The 20,986-nt window shown below is 43.7% G+C and overlaps 1 protein-coding gene and 1 pseudogene across 1 annotated transcript in view; one reads left to right on the forward strand and one right to left on the reverse strand.

Moving 5' to 3' along the window:
• The window catches only part of LOC112115971 (FRAS1-related extracellular matrix protein 1-like), a 92,609-nt gene extending 72,880 nt beyond the window's left edge, over positions 1-19,729 (forward strand). The window contains 6 exon segments of the mRNA XM_029912329.1: positions 3,766-3,967; positions 9,283-9,427; positions 10,702-10,826; positions 10,960-11,037; positions 16,621-16,770; positions 19,560-19,729. Of these exon segments, the coding sequence (XP_029768189.1) occupies positions 3,766-3,967; positions 9,283-9,427; positions 10,702-10,826; positions 10,960-11,037; positions 16,621-16,770; positions 19,560-19,729 (870 nt within the window).
• On the reverse strand, positions 19,277-19,360 carry LOC112115988 (annotated as a pseudogene).
• Positions 19,730-20,986: the final 1,257 nt, after the last annotated feature.

Here is a 20,986-nt window from a genome sequence, read left to right on the forward strand (position 1 = left end):
AAAAAAAAAAAAAGCCACAATCGGTGGTGGCAGTTCAGCGGCAGGTCTTTCGCTCCTAGAGGGAGTGAGGGACCTGCCGCCCCCGAATTGCCGCAGGTGCCGCCCCTCTCCCTTGGCCGCCCCAAGCACCTGCTTGTTAAGCTGGTGCCTGGAGCCGGCCCTGCTTACTGGAATTTATTCCAGTTCAGTGAGAATCTGGCCCAAAATCTCCAGCTAAAGGTTTGTAAACCTTCTGGTATAAATTCAAATTCTGTAGCTTGCTTGCAAAATAAAACACTGTACCTTTAAACGTACTCCTTACTGTGTGTGCATACTTAACTGCTTATTCAGAACTGACAGGTTTAACATGTCTGGTAAATCAGCCTTCACAGTCACCAGAGAGAGGCACCTCTGGCAAAAGTTCAGAAGTCAGTGTTTTGGAAAGATTGGTTTGACCAGCTCTCAAGTGAGAGCGAATCCCAGACCAAACACAGTCAAATCTTAAACGACATTTAACCACTGTGATGCTGAGGCTTGTTGCTGTTGAAATGCCTTCGAACCTCGAGAGATATTCACCCATTTAAATCTCAGGTTATATTTATTGTGATTTTAGCTTTTCTATTTGTTTGTTGTTGTTGTTTTAAAATCCTAACTCAATATCTCATGAATTATTGGATAGGCTTGTGCCAGAAATTTTAAAAATATGCCTTTTACACCTAGACATTATAATAAAGGTTTTGTCTTACTTTTCAGAACGTATCTCCCTGATTGCCTCTTCAATACCTATTGTTAGGATGCTTTCTTATTTCTAGTTGGTGTCTTAAATAGTCACTTGGCAGACATGTTTTCATCCAGATTGTTTCATATTTAGTTCACAAAAATAAAAAAATGGTATATAAAGAGTTAATAGGAAGTAGCGCCCAAATTGCATATTTCTTAAACTCATGGCCTAGTTTACTTATCAGTTGTCATAAGATGTCATGTGGGGAACCATCACTTAAGAATTGCAGAATGCAGTCAGTGAAGCAACTAATTAGTTGGACAGTGGCATGAATTTGCACTCCTTTGGGATGTACACCTTATCAGAACAGGTGAAGAAAGTTTTGATAGATCAGTATCTCAATGGTATAAAACTCAGCACTTGGCTGAATTACAGTGACACAGACTGCGTGGGCAGCTTTGTTCCTTTTTTAGGGACTGTACACTACAGGGGATTGAAATACCAGCATTTTCCTTCTCTAGACTTTTTTCAGAACGAAACTACCAATTAGCTGCATGCTTGAAAGAACACAACCCGAAATTTACAGGAGTTAGAATAGCTGAACATTTCTTGATTTAAATTCTGTGGCTTTCTTCCTCCTTTCTACACTGTAGTTTGCTGCTCTGCTCTCATCCCTTCTTCACAGTTGTTGCAAGAATCAGTTTTCCTTGTTACTCATTGAGGCACCAGAATTAAGGAAGCAACACCAGGATTACTTTCCAGAGGCAAAGGATGAATGCATATATAGTACACTGAAGAGAGATACAGCTGTCTTTTGCCTTCTTGTCCCATTGACCGCTGCTGTGCCCCTGAGTGGATCATCGGTAGCTGGGATGGAGCCTGGGAACTCTGGATCTAATTGCATATGCCTCTGCTGCCTGAGTTAAATGGCCCAGCTCTGTTAGCCAAGGTTGTAGCCAAGGCCCACCGACCATTAGAGGGGGACCACATTGAGTTACACAGACCTCTGCTGAATCTGTGCTTCTAGGGACTAGCCCAACCACGGCTGTCTCCATGCACAGCACAGTGGGGGAAGCTAGTGTAAGTGAATAGAGTAACTCCCCACTTAACGTTGTCCCAGTTAATGTTGTTTCGTGGTTACCTTGCTGATCTATTAGGGAACAAGCTCGTTTAAAGTTGCACAATGCTCCCTTATAACGTCGTCTGGCAGCTTGCAGCATTCTCTGGAAGAGCAGCCCCTCCTTGTGGGGATTAGAACCAGGGGGGCCAACCCCCCCATCAGCTCCCCTAAATTCCCTGTAAGGTATGTGGCTTGGCAGCTGCCCAGCAGCAGTTCAGCTGTCCCTTCCCCCACTGCCGTGCTGCTCCTGCCCTGCCCTCTGCCTTGGAGCTGCTCCCGGGAGCTTCCTGCTTGCTGGCGGAGTGGGGGAGAGGGGTGCTGATATCAGGATGTCCCCCTGCTCCTACCCCCTTCCCTCCCCCCGTAGCCCCTCTCCACAAAGCAGAGGAGGGGGTCAGGGCTCAGGGACAGAAAGGAGGGAGCTTGCTGGAAGCTGTTGCTTCCTGTCTAAACTGGCTGCTCTGCTTAAAAGGGCAACATGCTTGAAGTGGGGTCAGTGTACTTAAAGGGGCAATGCACATCTCTCTCATTCATGCACGCACCCCCCAGCACTTTGGAAAGTCAGCACCTGTGCAGCCATGCATGTGCTGTCAGGAGGAGGGAGTGGTGCGCTCCAGCTGGATAGCATGGGCTCATCATCATGTTCAGTTTTTGCAGGGAAGTGTTTGCAGCTACTGCCCTGCATCTATTGTGTTTCCTCCCTCCTGCCTCAGTTCATGCTGCCTTGTAGAGTGTGAGGCTACATTAACAACAGCGTAGTAACCCTTGAGGGCTCAGCCGAGTGCTAGTTCATCATTTAGCAGCAAGGCATTTCCTTGGAAATATTCCACCCTCTCATACTCCACCATCTCAACCAAGCTTCACAATCATTCATTGCTGTGTACAATATTAAACTGTTTGTTTAAAATTGTTTAAAACTTATACTGTATATGTATATAATGTCTTTTGTCTGGCAAAAAAATACTCCCTGGAACCTAAACCCCCCATTTTCCTTAATTCTTATGAGGAAATTGGATTCACTTAACATCGTTTTGCATAAAGTCGCATTTTTCAGGAACATAACTACAACATTATGTTCGTCATTCATCTGATAAAGTGGGTATTCACCCACAAAAGCTTATGCTCCAATACATCTGTTAGTCTATAACAGAGCCGTAACTAGGGATTTTTGTGCCCGAGGCAAGGGACGGGGCGGCACGTCCGGCTCTTCGGTGGCAATTTGGCAGCAGGTCCTTCCCTCCGAGAGGGACTGAGGGACCTGCCACCGAATTTCCGCCAAAGAGCCGGATGTGCCGCCCCTCTCCCTTGCCGGCGGCAATGCCGCCGAATTGCCGCTGAAGCAGAGACTTTCTGCGCCTCTCACCTTCCGCGCCCGAGGCAAGTGCCTCACTCGCCTCACCCTCGTTACGGCACTGGTCTATAAGGTGCCACAGGACTCTTTGTCAACGTTAAGTGAGGAGTTACTGTACAATCTTTAGCTGCTTTCACTTGCCGTAGCTTCCCCATGAGGCTAGCAGGGAGACAATTTGGAGGCGCCCAGCTGGCTCTCCTGCTTCACTACCCCCAGGTCCAGGGAACCCAAGCTACACAGAGCTTCCACCAAAAAGATTCCACAGGGAAAGGAACAAGCGGGGAGTATGATGCTGGGTCCTCTCTCGATGTGGACATGGAGTGGGATGGATGACATTAAAGGGCTTTGAAGTTTATGAAAAGTGCTAACTCTGCCTTTTATTATGAATAATGATCAGCTCTGTAGTGAAGTGATGGGGAAAACCAGGGGACACAGCAGGATACTGTGCTTCTAGTTGACTTTTAAAAACATATAAATAAAAAATGATTGGACATAGTGTTTTTAAGAATCCTCTTTAAATCACCACATGAAGATTTTATAAACACTGTACAATTTCTCCTCTCCTTCCCTCATCCCACATACAATGCACAACAGGTCAAGCAACATGACAAAATCTCTCCAACACTCCAAGTGAAAGAAAGTCTGACCACCATACAGAACCTGAAAGATGGCAGGCTTGGAATTCTGATTACGGCTTGCAATTTGAAAGCCACAGATGTTGACAACAAAGATGAAGATCTCACCTTCAAAGTTCAGCGGCCTCCTTTCTTTGGGTATCTGGAAAACTCAAAAACAGGTATTTGATTTGCATGTGAACTCTTAGCTGGAGGGATTCGCAATGGATAAATCAAACAGTATTTGGAATGGGAGTAATCTGGTACTGTTATTTCAATATTTATTATTTTACAGTACTCCAGTGTGTTATAGATGCCTTACAATAGCAATCAGAAGCTCTGGTCCCTGCCCTGAAGACCGTATTATCAAAGGCCCTGATCCTGCAAGTATTTATTCACATGTTTAATTTTATGTGGGTGAGCAGTCCCACTGAAGACAATGGGACTTCTTAACATTAAGCACTTCTTTGCAGGACTGGACCTTATTTCAGGCATGACGCAAGCAAGGAGATATTGCTGGAGGAGGAAGGAAGAGGGACCCTCAATAAAATGCTGTGGTTACTCAGCAGGGGCTAGTGCAGAGCTCAGTGGAGTAAAGAAATTTTGTTTATATCATAAATACAAAGAGAGAGATAAATATCACTGTTGACTTATGACTTGTAGGTGTGACAGAAGTGGGGACAATGAAGGGATCTGAATGATGAGATGTAGTGGACCTTACAGACCAGCTCAGGAAGGGCATTTGTTAGGGTAGGCGACACATGAAAAGAAGGATGGAGGGTAATATGACTTTGACTTTAGTAGACCCAAGTAAAGACCAAGACACTGGACTTCCTGGAATGTAACTAAAGCTCCCAAAACACTTTTTTTTTTCAAATTTTGCTGCCAATCTACTGTATGGCCATTTAAAATATTGTAGATGTTCTCCCTATGTTCTTGGGCACCCCTGATCCCCAAAAGTGGTGGACCCCCTTCTTTCTCCACAGGAACTCTGACCTCCCCACCACACACATTACCAATGGACCCAATGGGGGTGGGAGGGGAAGCATGTAAAGGACAAAGAGATGATGACATAAGGCGCCCACCAATCCCATGACAACAACTAAAAGCCCTCCGTGATATCAGTATAATAGTGGGCAGAACCCATCCCTTCCCAAAGCCTCCCCACAGGTCTGATCTGGACAGTGGGACTGGAGCCGAGGCTTGGGGCTGGTATCCCTCCCCATGCAGCCAGCGGCTCTTCTTCCAGCTTGTTGGTGTCCCAGGCAGTGTCAAGCCCTGGTTGGCTCCTGGGTCCTGCTGCAGAAGGAGCCTACAGGCTTCACTAATTTTAATGTACCATAGCTTCTTGGGGCTCAGGCTCTCTGTGGTGGAACGGGGGAGAGCTCTGGATAGGTCCCAGGCTGTCTGAGTGGGAGAGTCAAAATGGCTGCTTCTGCTCCAGCAGTGGAGAGCAACAACCAGCCTCTTCCCCTCAGTCTCTCTCCCCCTGGCCACACAGTCCTCCAGACGGAACCTCATACCGCTAGCCTGGTCCAGGCTCTTTGGAGCCTGCTGATGGTCACCCCAACATGCTAATAAAATTCCTTGTTGTGTCTCCTCCAGCACAGGCAACACAGGCTGGCCCATTGGCAGGTATTTACTTCTGTGCTGCTGTCTGTGGGAGCTGCTGGAAGCTGCAGCTCTGAAGCCCTCAAACTGGCAGAGGCTGCAATACAACACAATAAGTGGGTAGTACCACCTAATATTAAAGTTGCTTTGCATTATAACACCCTGTTTTCAGTTGTTTATGACTTTGCCAAACTTTAACAATTTGCCTGAAATTTTCCATGCTGGGCATCTGCCTAAGGCTGATATTTTTGGAAAGTTTCAGTCAAAACGGTTCAGCCATTCTGAGAATCAGGCCAGAGAAAAATCCATTGTTGTGCCCATGTTAAAAAATTCTGGTGACCTTTTCTTTGAACTAGGGTGACCAGACAGCAAGTGTGAAAAAGGGGGTGGGGGTAATAGGAACCTATATAAGAAAAAGACCCCAAAATTGGGACTGTCCCTATAAAATCGGGACATCTGGTCACCCTACTTTGAACAGCTCTAGTGTCCCCATGCTTTGGAGGAGTGACTTGAAATTTGGGAGTGGCCTGTGTGTCAGGGATGTGCCTTTTGTCATCTGCATGAAAATCTGACCAAATTTGGCTCAATTATAAGCCCCTGAAAAATTGCAGTTTGCACATGCTCAATAGATTTCTTTGATTTTAGCAGCAAAAATCTCTGATTCCATCCTCACTGAGCATACTCCATCCTCTCTCAGTTCATTTTGCTGACTGAACTGTGCATGCACCATCCCCGCAGTAGGATGACCAGATGTCCCAATTTTATTGGGACAGTCCCGATATTTGGGGCTTTTTTTTATATGGGTTCCTATTACCTCCCACCCCCTGTCCCGATTTTTCACACTTGCTATCTGGTCACCCTACCACAGAGTGACTAAACATGCCCCAGTCCAGCACTACAGGTTCAAAGCCAGACTCTCCCTGTAATTGCTGCTCTGGGTTGAGTGAGGCTGAGCACCAGAACTGAGAGATCCCTGCTCTCAGTGACCCCTCTGCTGATGCCCATGCAGCATGGAGAAGGAAGCTGTCTGACTCAAATGCAGATGGGACAAAGGCTAGACCAGGGCAGGGAAAGGAGTAGATTAGGATAAGGAAGTTTGAGTGGGGAGACTTGGACTGGTTAGGCAAGGATACTGGGCCAGGATGGGAAGGCAGGTTGGGCCTGGTTGGGCAGGGAGGCTGGGCCTGGGAGCTGTGGAGGAGGGTGCCTGGGACTTGGAACCATGAAGGAGAAACTATGAGTAGGAGCTTGTGAGGAATTTTGTGAGGGGTGATTGGGAATTTAAGGGGAACTTTGAGGTTGGATGAGGAGCTGGGGGGAGGAAGGGAGACTGGGACTAGGAACCAGTGGTAGGGGGAGAAAGACAGATCGGATGAGGAGCTGAGATGGGGGGGAAATGGGCCTGGCTGGACAAGGAGACTTGGGGCAAAGAATTGGGGTGGGGGAGATTAGGGCTGACTCGGCAAGGAGACTGAGATAAGAACTCTGAGTTGTGGAGATGGACTGGATAGGTGAAGAGAATGGGACTGGGACAAGGAAAGTTTGGAGGGAGTGGAGCAGAAGAGGAGATCAAGCTTGGGGGAAACAGGCAGAAGAGTCTGTGCCCACAGAGTATATTCCCCTCCAGGGCCTGGAATGGGACCCAAGATCCCCGAGTCTCACTATTCCTGTGTTGTCAGCAAAGGTCTGTGAAACCCCCTGGCAAAGAGTGTGCCTTGGTCCCCACTAGGGCTGGTCCACTCAGAAGATGACAACGTTCCACTGCTATCAGTTACTCCATTCGCTCAAGACACAGAGGTCTGTGTGCTGATGATCCCTGTGAGTGTCAATACGATGCCATGTGATAGAGTTTGTTTTTTCATTTTGCTTTTCTAAAAACCTAGGAAATCACACACACAAAATTGTATGTTAAAAGTAGATTATTGAGGTTACAAAGTTAAGCACTCAAACATTTGGAAATGCCAGAATTAAGATTGCTTGCGCAAGATGTTATAAGTAAATTGCTCAAAGGAATATAGCCAGATCATCAGCTGGTGTAAATTGGTGTAGTTCCATCTGAAATAAATGGAGCTGTTTGGCACCTCTGTATTCTGTCAAGTGCCGTATTCATTTATGACTTTATATAAATATGGATGGGTGAATTGCATGGGTTTAAATAAGAGCAATGATGAGATATTGTAATATACTATGGTGATAAGCACCTTAGAAATATCTTGGGTGGATGGATAGAAAAATTTCTGCCCAACTCTCAACCCAAATTGAATCCTGATTTAGTGTGATAAATGCCAAAGCACCCAATGAACAATTCTGGCCAACTCCTTACCCACAGCACCAAATCTTCTGGAGGGGAGACACGTAGCGGCTTGGTGCCCACCAGTCCAGTTTCCATGAGGTCACTCCAGTCTGTCCCCTCTTCAGAGGGGATGTTAGGTGAGGTGCACCAAATGGAGGAAGATGCCACCCACATTATGTGGATTTTAGAACTTAGAACAGCTTCTAAATGTTTCAGCTCTGGCCTCTGATAATGTTTGATGAAAGCTGAAAATAGAAGTACTTGAAGAATAAGGTCACAAGGCAAACTTCAGAGCTAGCAAACTTCAGAGCTAGCATAAGCAGATGCAACTCCATCGAAGATAATAGAGTTTTGCCATTTTATCGCAGAGGTGAATTTGGCCTATCGTTTCATAAGGAATGGACAAACCCCTTTTGGAAAGAATAAGAACTCTCTCCTCTTCTCTGAAATTACACTCTGCAACTAACTTTTAGGTTCAGAAATCAGGTTTGGATTAATTTTTGTGTCCGTCTACTTTACCAGGATCCAGCTGGAATCAGAAGTAGAAAGTTCTGGAAATCCTGTGAAACAACCTGTTCTTCTGGAATTTCCAGCATAGCTTTGGAGACTGAGAAGAGACTTCATTAACCTGGTTAAGATCCAAAATTTGGGGTGTCTGCCTGATTCTTGAATTCAGCAATGTTTAGCCTCACCATTACTATTTATTAGGTTGAAGTGTTTTATGTTTTAGAGGCTGAACTCTGCCATCCAACCTAAGTAAGGGGCAGTGCAGTTATGCTCTGAGAATCAAAATTGGGTCCCAACTGCCCCCTTGATTCCTCTATGGAGTATGTGCCCAACCTTTTCTCAGTGGAGATTATTTCCCCCCTGCAAACCAGCACAGCTGCTCTTGCTGGTGCATTGTGGGGGATGGAGTCAAGGCTCCTCCCACTCTCCACCTTTGCCCACCCAGCTGCAAGAGATGGGAAGTAACAGCCCAGTGGTGACTGCTCTGCCGCTTTACTTGCATTGTCTCATGATGCAGGTAGGTTGTATAGGGAGATAAGGAGAGCTTTTTTATACCTCCTTAGTCCCCTGCACAGATGCACTGCTTGGCTCACTATTGAGCTCTCAATGATTATGAAAAATACCCAACCAAATGTCCCATTATGCTCTGATAACACCTGAATTTAGGCAAGATAAATGTCTAAGGGATAGATTCTTGTTTCCAAAAATTTAATAGGTTTTAAGATATTAAATTGCTTCCCCCCTCCATCTCCATCTTTCTTTTCTAGTATAGTGCAGCTACTCTGAGTCACTGTTTATCTAATTTAATTAACATTTGCCAGTGCCTGCAACCTAAAACACTGTCTTAAAACATTTGCTTGAAAAGCCTCCTTGTCCCAGAGCTGTCATTTTTAGCATGATGGATAATGGATAGAAATAATTATCCTGAATAAGCTTAGACAGCTTAAATGATTTGAGTTTCAAAGAATTAGTAGTCTTAGCTAAACATCTTATTTTTCAAGACACATTAATAATAAAAAATACAGCAGTGACCATAATGAATTGGAAAATTTGAGCTCTGTTATGATGGTACATTGTCTATTGCAGGTAGTTATGTACGCAGTACTTTTACCCAGAATGATTTAAACCAGCAGATCATCCGGTACATCATAAATCCCTCCACTGAAGTGACTTCAGATAGCTTTGAATTTCAAGTATCCGACGTGGCAGGAAATACAATGGTTCCAGAAGTGTAAGTGTCAGAGTCCAGTTGAGTATATTCACTCGGGAGGGAGGGGAGAGAGTGGTATAATCTGTCTAAGGAGGGGAGTATGTGATCTTCACAAATAGCAGTGTGTGTCCCTTTTAAAATATCAAGGTGCTTATAGCTTTTCTGAGGTGAAATTTTATCCCCACAGAAAGGATTTATTTTAAATTTCAGGCACATTTTCAGAATCTAACATGGTTTTAGGTGGAGTTTGAAGGTTCTGTTGTCTGCTCCCTGGCCAGATCTAATACTTGATGGAAAAATAAAACATTCAGTAAGAATCCGGGCCTGATTTTGACCTTGGCTACATCAGTGTAAGTTGGGAATAACTCCCTGAAGTAACTGATAAACAGTTCTCAGCCACTTTTGTGGTTCCTTGATCCTGGTGCTACCTGGGGGTCCACAGTCCATACTGTTTTGTTTGGTTTTTTATCTTCCCAAACACTGTTTTATATTTTTTGGAAGCTTGGAGAATTTAAACAAAAATCATCATAAAAATAATGCACCATTTCACTTCTAAAACCAAATCAAATGTCTGTTTTAAAAAGGAGGCTTTTCAAGAAAGAAAATGTCTATACATAGTATAATCCAGAACTTTCCCTTTAACCCTCCCTTTTTATCTTTTATATTTCTATTTTTAAGATTTCTGCCCTGGTGTAGAACAATGATTTTAAATTCCTCTAGCGATGTACAGTTTTATGGCTCCTGAGATAGCATAAAATTGCATCATAGGCTGTATTTCAAGTGAGGAACTATGGGACAATGCAGTTTGCAAATGGTAATAGAGCTCAGAAACTGAACTCTGGCCTTTCTATTCAGTGCTCTTTTTATTATTAAGTCACAGAAGAAGTGAAATGTTACAGGAAGACTTTAAATCTGCACTTTTTTTTTGGTATAGCAGCTGATGAATATGTGATGGGGAAGAAAATGAAGAATGCCTGGATACTGAACATAAGTAAAACATTGGACGTTGAGGGGTCAAGTATGTCAAATTATGGGATACAGTTAAATCTGCAGATTCTGTCTAGCCTGAAACATGCTGGATGTACTATTTACAGTTGTGCAGGGTTAGTATGGTAGGTTACTTTGTCCAATAACTGCGTGGTGCAGAGGATGTTAGCCCCAGGGCTCGATCCACAGCTGTATTGAGCTCCCCTGAACCCAGCTAGGAGCAGGAAACAATGGTGGCTATAAGCCACATTTCTGTGCTGCATGTGCTGTAGCAATAAGGAATATTTTAAGATCTAATTTCTTTTCAGACTTGAAATGAAATGGTCCAGAGTTGAACTGGTGGAAACTTGCTATCGTGTCTGTGAAAATGTTGGGACTGTTGCCATTAAGGTGGTAAGGACAGGACAGAGCGCAGAGCCATTATTTGTTGGTAGGATATGAGCCCTGTTTCTATGGATGGATCCCTACAGACTGCATTTTTGTTGCCATTAACACTTGCTGACAAAATGAATCCAAAATTCCTGGTTGCTGTGTCTAATGCAGTTTATTGGTGTCTTGTTTTGTTTTTAAGGTCCAAGAGGTTTCAGCTAGAGTTGGCTTAGACTTCACTCACAGTATGGCAAGTTTAGTGCAGTTTGATCCCGGTACAGCATTCATTTCATTTCTTTCATCTTGAATGTATTAAGTAGAGTTTCATAAACTGGCTACAATCATTTTTTCTTTCATATAGCAGATCTTAAACCGATCAACCCTTTCCCTTATCTGCTGGGAAGCAGCAAAAAAACAGCAATTATAGCTACACATTTGGGAGCCTTAGCTTTTGGGTGCCCGACTTAATGCCAACCTTCTCTGAGAATCATACCCTTTTAAGCAGTGTGAAGTTGATTGTCCTAAAATTGAGTCACTTTAAATCACTGATTATTTTTATTTATGTCTTGTTTTTTATATACTGTCTCATTTTAAGTCTGCAATCCTCAACAGAAGAAGGCTCTTTCTGTATTTCTTCCTTCTTCCCCAGTAAGATAGGATGACTGCCCTCAGATCCTAGTCTGGAGGTAGATTTTGTTTTGATAGGATCAGGAGAGTCTCCATACGTCAGTGTTTGAATAAAAAACCTTTAGGAAAGTGACACTAGCCCAAGCAATATTAAAATCTTGTTACTAGCATATACATACATGTGTTTCTCTCTGTTCCTCTCCAACATATCTCAAGATGCTGACACACAGGCTTTTCTTTACATCCCAACTAAAACCGTGCCTGCTGCAGCTTAGACTCCTTCCCGTCCAACTTCTGCAACTTGTCCAAGTCATTGCAAAGTTGAAAGAGTGTGTCTGGAGTTCAAAAGATAGAATTCTACCTGGTCATTACCTCAGGGAGGAGCTGGTAGACAGGAAGGCTGTTTGCCATCTGCATTCTTAAGATCAAACACAATGGTATCAATGTCCTTGATGACACTTGTCCCACTCACAGTGGTGACGATCCCGATGGAGGAAAAAGCAGAAGTCAGAAATGTGGCAGGAGGGTCAGATGGGTTTTCAGAGACGCTTCATTACGGATTCATTAATAGATGCTCATGGGCACATTATAAGAAGATGGCAGCAAATTATCCTATTTGTGTATTTAACTAGCCCACGGGGCAGTTTTCACTCTAGAACATTTGGGATTAGCCCCTTTGGAATTGTGTAGTGTGAATATTTTGTAAATCCCCATGGAATGCTTCAGCCTTGCTCAGGACCCTTTACACAATATAAAAGGGCCCTAAAAGCCCTGGTTCCAGCTGTGGGAGGTTTGCCTGGGTGCACACTGGGGATGCCTTTTGAGGCTTCCTTTGCAAGCCCTGGTGTAGGGGCAGGAGGTTGTGTGATGAAGATGGGGCTGCTGCAAGTAGTGGTGTGAAGATTCTGGATGGTGCTGTGTAGGGCAGCCCTGGGAGTCTCCTAAGGGGGTCTAAATTATTCCGGGGTCCTCCTCTCCAGCTCTCAGAGCAGCCCAGGATCACTTTAAAGTGGCGCTATCCTCCCCTCCCCTCGGGCTACAAGTTCTGTGCTGCGCCTCTCACCCTCTCTCTGCCTACATGAGAGGTGAAAGTGCACTGCCAGCCTTTGATCATTTTTTCCTTTAGGATGCAGGCTGAAGGGTGGTTTCAGCCATGCTTGGTTATCCTCTGTAAGTGTCCCTTCAGCCGTGAGTTGTAATATCATGTCAGCAAACTGCCTTTATGAAGCCATGCCCGTAATGCTGCCAGGTGTACTTGTTTGGTTCTGTGACCCTTGTAGTGAGGAGTGGACCACGCATGTTGTTTGGACCTGTCACTGAGCTACTGTGTTGGCGGGGCTGCTTCTATCTGCCCTTTCCCCTGCAGCACTGATATTGTGTTGAGAGAGGCTTGTAGCAGCAGAACCACAGATGTTTCACCCACTCTGGTGACTGATTGTTTTTCAAGTGGCTTCTTAGAGCAGCTGTTCCCATGTGGGTGCCCTCATTGCCTCTTCTAATAGCATCTCCACACAAATACCCAGCTGCATGGCAGCAGTATAACTAGAGAGAAAAATCCAGTGCAGCGATGAGGCCATCTTTCCCCTCTGTGACACTCCGACTACTTTGGCTAGGTCAGTTTTTTTAGCTTTTCCTACGCGACTTTCATATCCACCAGCGGCCCAAACAGCAGTCGCTCTGTTCCTCCTCTGTAGAAATAGGGATACTACTTTCCTACCTGAAAGTGTGAGGATAAATATATTAAAGATTGTGAGGTGCTCTGCTACTACAGTGACAGAGGTCATAAGCATTTAGATAGACAAAAATGACTTGCCCAAAAGCTACCCTTGATGTTTGTGCAGAACTGGATAAAGATTTCAGATTTATTCACACTTAGCCCTATGCACAAGCATTCCCTTTCTCAGTAGTGGCCAGGTGCTGGAAAAAAGATAGAGAGAGGAATATTCTAAGTGGGTATACGGACTCCATCACTGCAGTGTCTGAGCACCTCACAATCCTTAATGCAGGTATCATCACGCTTTTAGATCGGGAAATGTCTGTAAAAATACAAACAACCACAAGGAACAGAGTGATTTGCTCAAGTTCATAAAGGAAGTCTGTGGTAGAGAAGGGAATAGAACCCAGGCCTCTATAATTCTAGGAATACCAATGCCTTAACCACAAGACCATCCTTTCTCTTTAGGCCAGTGGGACCCAAATTTCCAAAAGTGTCCTCCATTGGGAATCTCAATGTTTGGGTGCCCAACTGTAGATATACAGACCCAGATCTTCAAAAGCTCTCGGTACCCAATGTGTAAAATGGAGACCGTCAGTCTCACAGAGGTGTTGTGGGAATTAATTTATTCATTTTTTGGATGGACGCACAATTGAAATACTAAGTATTATTTCTGCTACTGTACACTTGGGAGGAGAACATCACACATAAAGGCTTTCCTATGAGTGGTGCTGACCATCTTCCATGGTCTATGTTGGCTGGTGCTTGGGATTTATTTCACTTTCTAACCACTGCCAAGCCAGTTCACTAGGGACTTCTGTTGGTGCTGATGCCTCTATATTCACCCACCACTGTTGTTCTGGCCTCTTTGCTCCTTTTCTTGCTTTTATGGCTGTCTAGGAGGGGCGATAATTACCACTTGAATGCACTGAGCGTATAATGAAAGAGCTGATTCTCCTGCTGTAACTTCCCCTTCTCTTCACATGGACTTCACAGATTACGTGCTTCCCTGCTAACCATCTCCCACCCTCTGCCTGTCCTGACAGAGCAAACAAGAAGGTTAAAGATTATTTCTGTGAGAACATTTTTAATATACAAGTAATGGCTCTACAAATTAAAATGGTGAGGATTTTTTGCCTGTGTTTTTAATACTAAGGATAAGCACTGCAAGGTGACCCACAAGCTACCCTGCCCACCTGAAGAGCTGAGCATACTCTTGACATCAGATGTTTAGATTTGGTTCAACAAACCAAAAGCAAATATTTTGCTTCGGGAATATTGCAATGTTTCGTTTCAATCGACCGTTCAGCATTTCTGCACTGAAAATTTTTGCAACTTTTTGCTCTGTGAAAATTTTGATATTTTAACTTTTTGTCCCAATTCAGGGTGAAATATCAGAATTTCCCACTATGCTGTGCCAAAAAATGAGAGAGAAAACACTTTCCTTTTGATTTACTTACAGTTATTTGTTGATAGTTTATAAAACGGTCCAAATGTTTTGTCCAATAATATAACCTCAAGGAATTCAGCAAAGCTGAGCATAATTTTTAAATGAATTTGTGGTGTTTGCTTTAGTAAATTTCACTCCAGTTTGAGTATTTTTCCTCTTTTTTATTCCTCTCCGATTATTAGATGTTTGTGGTGCACATTCTGCTGCAGGGCTCAGATTCAGGAAAGCACGTAAGCATATGCTTAAATCTCATCGATTTTAATGAGACATAAGTACATACTTTCCTGATTTGGGGATCTGGATGGGAATAAACCTTCCTCTGGAGTACAAATCAAGTCTCTCTCACCACTCATCGTACAGCCAGATTAGTACTTGTGCTAGACCTTGTCTAATATGCAATGTGTGTGAATCATTTCCCCAAACCTCTCATCTTCTCTGCAGCCGAATGCAGGCCTGTAACACCAGCTGCACTCAGCACTCATAGCCCAGGTGTACTTTCTGCAGTCAAGAGCCACTGCTAATTTCAGGCTACTAAATGTTAAATCTCAAAGCAATTGTCTATAGTAAACAGCCCTGTCCCCCCATTAGCTCTTTAAACCATGTACAAGTAGTTTATTGCTGTCTGAAGTAAACTGTGGCTCTAGATACAGGGCCAGTTTCTGATCTTTGTTACTTTGGTGTAAATCAAGAGGAACTATTGATTCCAGTGGAATCACTCCATTTTACATCAGTTTGCATGATTGGAATCTGGCCCGTTGTCTTTCATGCTGTGTTTCCTGCAGCTTTGTAAAAGCAAAATTGGGTAAAGCTAAATCTGCGGCGGGGGACGGAATTCTATTAAATCTTCATACAGGTAAATATCCAGTGTGCTCTGTATTTCTGTGAAAACAGTTAGGCTAAGAATTTGGTTACAAAGGCTTAATAAAGACCATAATGGCATTCAAGGTAATAGCACTTGATTGCTACACCACAGTGGTAGCAGTGACTTTCTGGACTTAACCGTTCTAAGCGATGAAGATGCAGCATGAAGCAGGTGTCTCAAGGATGTGAAAGAGGTAATGTGAAACAAAGAAGAGGCTTTGGAGTGCATATGAGATTGCATGCACTGCTGCTTTTGCTTCTTAATAGGTAGCACTAGAAAAGGTCTTCTATGGAAATTTGCCAAACTGTTGCACTCTACCCGGGGGTAGCCGTGTTAGTCTGTATCCACAAAAACAACAAGGAGTCCGGTGGCACCTTAAAGACTAACAGATTCTACCTTTTATCAGCTGGTACTGCTGTGAGTGTGGAAGTTATCATCAATGGAAAAGTAACTTAGACAGGATGGAACTGGAGCTAACAGTTGCAAGATGTGGTTTGTTAGTTCATTTTTTAGTGTTAGTTCCCTGTCACCTCTGCAGCTGCTTTTCCCTCTACTAGATGGGTCTGATTGAGAATGCTTTCTAGTTGTTACCCAAATGAACTTATGGATACTGACACTTATCCACATATACTGGCCACTTTTTAAACCAGTCCAGCCGCTTCTGAAACTCAATGATATTACCCACAGTAAAGAATTTGCAGTGTTTCCTGTACTATGTTTATAGGAGCATCGGCAATATCATAAACCACTGCAACTGTGCTTTTAGTTTACTTTAGAGAGAGGTTCAAGCAGGAGTAAACCCTGATCAGCTCAGTTGGTACAAACCTCTGCTTGCCCTTGTCTATGCTTAGAATCAGCAGCTGTGGAGCTACATCAGTGATGGTTGAAGTGAGGCTATTTCCAAGTGCCTTTATGTCCAGGTAGAAAAGATTCTGTGATGCAAATTTGCTGTGTCAAAGGTAGATGGTCCTATAAATGAATTAGTACAATGAGAACTTCCTATTTTAGGGTATTACTGACACTGCGCTATCTCTCCAGTCCTCACTTCTACAATTAAAATTTGGTTTTGCTGCTTACTTTGATCTTTATTTAGATAAGGTTTTGGTGTAGTTACATGATGGCTTTTTTTTTTTTTTTTGTCATGCTGCATAAAAGCCGTTTTCCAGCGTTACTGAGATTCGTTCATTTGCTTTTACACATTGCAGGTGTTTCCATAAAGTCTTGGAACATCCACATTAAAGATGATGGCCTGGAGGAAAACCATGAAGTGTTAAAAATAATACTGAGCGTGCCTTAAAATGCTGTTCTGGAGCAGAAGAATGAACTGACTGTAGAAATTGTAGAGTCAAGGGCAGGTAAGATTGATTTTAAATACGACTTTGGGCAGTGCCTTTTTCGAAGCGAAGGGTCTGGTCCTGCCAGGCGATGTGTTCCTTCCAAGGTAGATAGTGCCCCTGCTCTCAATGTATGCGCTCAGCACCTTGTGGAATGCTTCAAAGCATAATTGACGGATGACTGCAGTGAAGAACTCATGTGATGTAAATGATAGTCACCTGAATCGTACACTATACACATAGGGACAAATCCCGTCCCAACCAGCACTGCCAGGGGAGCAGAGATTCTTGCAAACGTGTCCTCTGCTTCAGGGCTCTTGCCAGAGAGGACACACACTAGGTCACATTTTGCTGATGCTTTGAAAAAGAGCAGCCTGCTCCTTAGCCTGCATGCTGCTGACCGCAGCATTCCCACTAGCCTGCTGGGTAGTCAGACTCGTAACTAGTAGATCATATCCCTGTGTGAGCCCATGTAGAAGCCTGCTCCCTAGCCAAGCATTGTGTTTAGCACCAAGCAGACGTCCTGCCCTGCTGCTTGTATGGGGAGAGCAGGTGAGTAGCAGGTCCCGTTCCCGACCCCGGCACACAAGTGCAGCAAAGATCATGCCTTTTACTTACCTAAGACTCTGAAATACACAGTGCAGTTTCGAGAGTTGGCTGAATGTAGGAAAAGTTTAGTTAAGACTGTAGCAGAATTTGACAAGCCCACACCAGAACTTGATGCAAGAAATGATGCTGTTATTTTTTGGTTTGTTTGAAAGTGGAACTAAAAACCAGCTCCTACTTCATCAGAAAACGGTTTCTGAGGGGCACTAGCACTTGAAAGCAGAGCATTGTCAGCACTCCTTCTTCTTAGTGTTTGCGCAACGTGCCTCGGGTGTCACATGACCAGGATTCATCACCAAATTTGGTCCTGTGTTTGGATCGTTAGCTTCCCTGACCTGGGGCAGGTGCTGATGGGGAGTGCGACGTGAACGCTGATCCAGGCCCTCCATCAGCACTTAAACTACCTGATCCAACTCTAGAGACCTATCAAACTCCTTGCCATGGGAGAACATACTGTAGAGTCTTGCACAGATTAACATACACGGAACACAGAGCACCTGAAAGGAACAAACAGGAAGTTGTAGTAGCACCAGGAAATTCTTGGAATCTGGCTTTGACGATTAATTTTATATTAAACCAAAATGTTTTTTTTAAAATTGCAGGGGTGAATGGAAAATATATTCTATAGTCTTTTTTCTCCCTTCTTTTACATAACTGAAACACAGACCAAAGTGACTGCTCTTACTTAACCTTAAACCAGCTGTATCCCATGCCTACAGTAACTTCCTTTCCTCCTTCCGTCTTACATTCTCCCAGGTGTTAGTTTCAATTGTGGAGTTTCTTGAAGGCTGCTGATCCAGATGTTCCACAGGATAAAGATCACATATAATTAAGTCAAGAAGGAGCAGCCACAGTGTACCGCAAACATGAATGTGGCTCTGAGTGGAATGTTTTTTCTGAACCACCATCTTTTCTTTTTTTCTGAACCACCATCTTTTCTTTTTTTCTGAAAGTTAGAAAGCTACCGAGATCAGGACACCCTTTTCTTTAGCTAGCTTTAGTGCCCATATTAGAGAGCTCTACCAGTGACATTAAGAAAGCAGCACACAGTATATTTGGGGGGTTAAATGCATACAATTATCTGTGCCAGCCAGTATTTAGTGTAAGAGTGAATGTAAGGCTTATTACAAATCTGCAACGAAACAAATTTCCTGCTGCCATAGACAAGGTTGTATGCTGACCCAAATGTGGGTCAAGAGTGACACCCTGTGGTCAAGTTATTCTTTTTAACTCCTCCAGGATTACTCTCCCCCTCTCCCCCCCTGCTTTTTGTTTTGAGTGAACATTTATAAAAGGCAGAGACTGATAGCCCAATGGATGAATGTGCTTCAATCTATGCTGGTGCTCCTCAGTCCTGACCCACAACAACCCTCTTCGACTTTTCTGGGAGCTGAGACTGTCACCTGAGCTGATGCTGCAGGATCCCTCCATGGTTATATGGATCCAAACTCACAAGAAACTAAAACAAGGGGATAACAGGGCTTCAGGATCCTGACAAAGGTTGACAGGTCCCTTGCTTTCCTCCCAACAGTTTAAACTCCCCAGTCCTCAAAGCCTAGCATGGTAACCGCTAGCTTAGACTGGATTTCTTTCTAATGACAGGTCTACATTAGAAACTTTTGCTGCTATAATGATGTCGGTTAGGGGTGTGATTTTTTGACATTTTTATTCTGGCAAAAGCCCTATACCAGCAAAAAAGTGCTTTTGCCAGTATAGCTTATTTCATCCAGGAACTGTGAAGGCAAAGTACATTTTTGCTAGGTAGAAGCTTTCTCTACACTACCAGGGTTTCCTGGTATACCTATACTTTTCTAGTGTAGACTATTCTTAAGCCTGTCCTTGTCAGTTTAAATATTAGCTAGGAAGGGTTCTCTCTAGAGCAACAGAAGTCACTACTTTCATTCTGTTTCACTGTGGCCACGCAGAAACTCATAAATGTTCCTCTCCACAGAAATCTTTAGTAAGGGGTGAAAGATTTATACAATTTGAAGAGAAAGCAGAGCTGAGCATGCAGCCACTTGTAGACTGGGAGTGGGGAGAGAGATTCGGATGCAACTGCAACCTTCCAGGCCTTATAAAACAATACCAGGAGATCAGTGGGCAGGCCCATAAGATTGTTTTTTAAGGAGAACATAACTGTATGCACTGATGATGTATCAAGAATGCAGTGCTGTATGTCATTGTTCTGTCCCTCTTAAACCTAGGTGGCTGCGTCTCAGCAGGCTTCAATGGGACTCTCGAAGCATTGGAAAGAAGTAATAAAGTTTCAGAAAGTCCACAGCATCCTGCACGTTTGCTATTTGACAGCAGGAGTGGGAAAATCCTTCAGGAAGAGACTAGGGCCACTGAGAAGGGGCAGCGTCCTGTAGGGTGACCAGATGTCCCGATTTTATAGGGACAGTCCCGATTTTGGGGGCTTTTTCTTATATAGGCAGCTATTACCCTCCACCCCCTGTCCCGATTTTTTACACTTGCTATCTGGTCACCCTAGCGTCTTGGCTCTTTTCCCAGGGGAGATGTTCCTCAGACAGATCACTTGCCTTGCTATCCAGACATTGATTTCCAAGGAGTTGCTAATGATAGGCCTATAAGAAAATGGCAACAAGCTGCAGGTGGCCCAAGGGCGGCATGTATGTATGTTTGTTTAACTTTACACAGGCAGTAGATACAGGTAGAAAGAACTTGGCATCACCGGATGGAGATTGGTGTAGATAGTTATCAGCACTGTCACCCTTTACTTACAATTAGTGCAGGAAATTGTGTTGGTGACTCAGTTAGGTGGGACTATTTTCTTTGAGTCAATACCCCAGCCTGGTGTGTGAGGGACCTATGCCATAGGAAGTGTGGTCTTTTGGTTGGGATATAAATCTGAGGCTCTTGTCTTTAAAGATCCTGTGGCACTTCTTGGCAAGAGTAGTGGTGATTAATCCCACTTTCCCAATCACATTTCACATTAGGTACCTTATGTTCCTCCTACTTAAAGGATCCCTCCAGTTTCAACTGAATACAGTATTCCTCACTTCCTAACTTACTGTTGTGTGGTACTGCTGTGAGCTGCTAAGCAAAGGGTATATTTCACCTCAGAGGTGGCTGCATTTCAGAGTCAATTTATCCTTTAGAGTTTTTCAATCAAGATTGGATGTCTGTCTTACTGATGTGCTCTAGTTCAACCACAAGTTGGGCTAGATTCAGGAATCACTGGGTGAAATATTGTGTTTTGCAGGAGGTCAGGTACAGTGTACTCAGATTCTACGGTGATGGGCAGTATTTAAACCTTATGGTCGGACTAAATGATCATAATGGTCCATCCTGGTATTAAAATAAAAGAATCAGAGATGAATGAAATCAGCCCACTGTACAGTGTGCACAGCATAGTTTAGATTTGGAAAGTGTTTGGGTATCCTTCAGGGGGAAAGGCTGTATATAAATGTAAAAAACATGATAATTTTGATTAATGTGATGGAGCTTTAAAAAGAATTTCAGTTCCAAACGAAAGACTATACAAGCCCTAGACGAGACCTAAACAGAGTTTGTCGAAAACTTTAAAAGAGAGAGAAATACTAAGGCAAAGAGTTTTTCTCTGGTCTCTTGAGTCCATTTACTTCAGACTTCTGACAACATGCCACCAACA

This window comes from Terrapene carolina, unplaced genomic scaffold, assembly GCF_002925995.2.
Source record: "Terrapene carolina triunguis isolate 2854851 unplaced genomic scaffold, T_m_triunguis-2.0 Scaffold210, whole genome shotgun sequence".
Classification (NCBI taxonomy): Eukaryota; Metazoa; Chordata; order Testudines; family Emydidae; genus Terrapene; species Terrapene triunguis.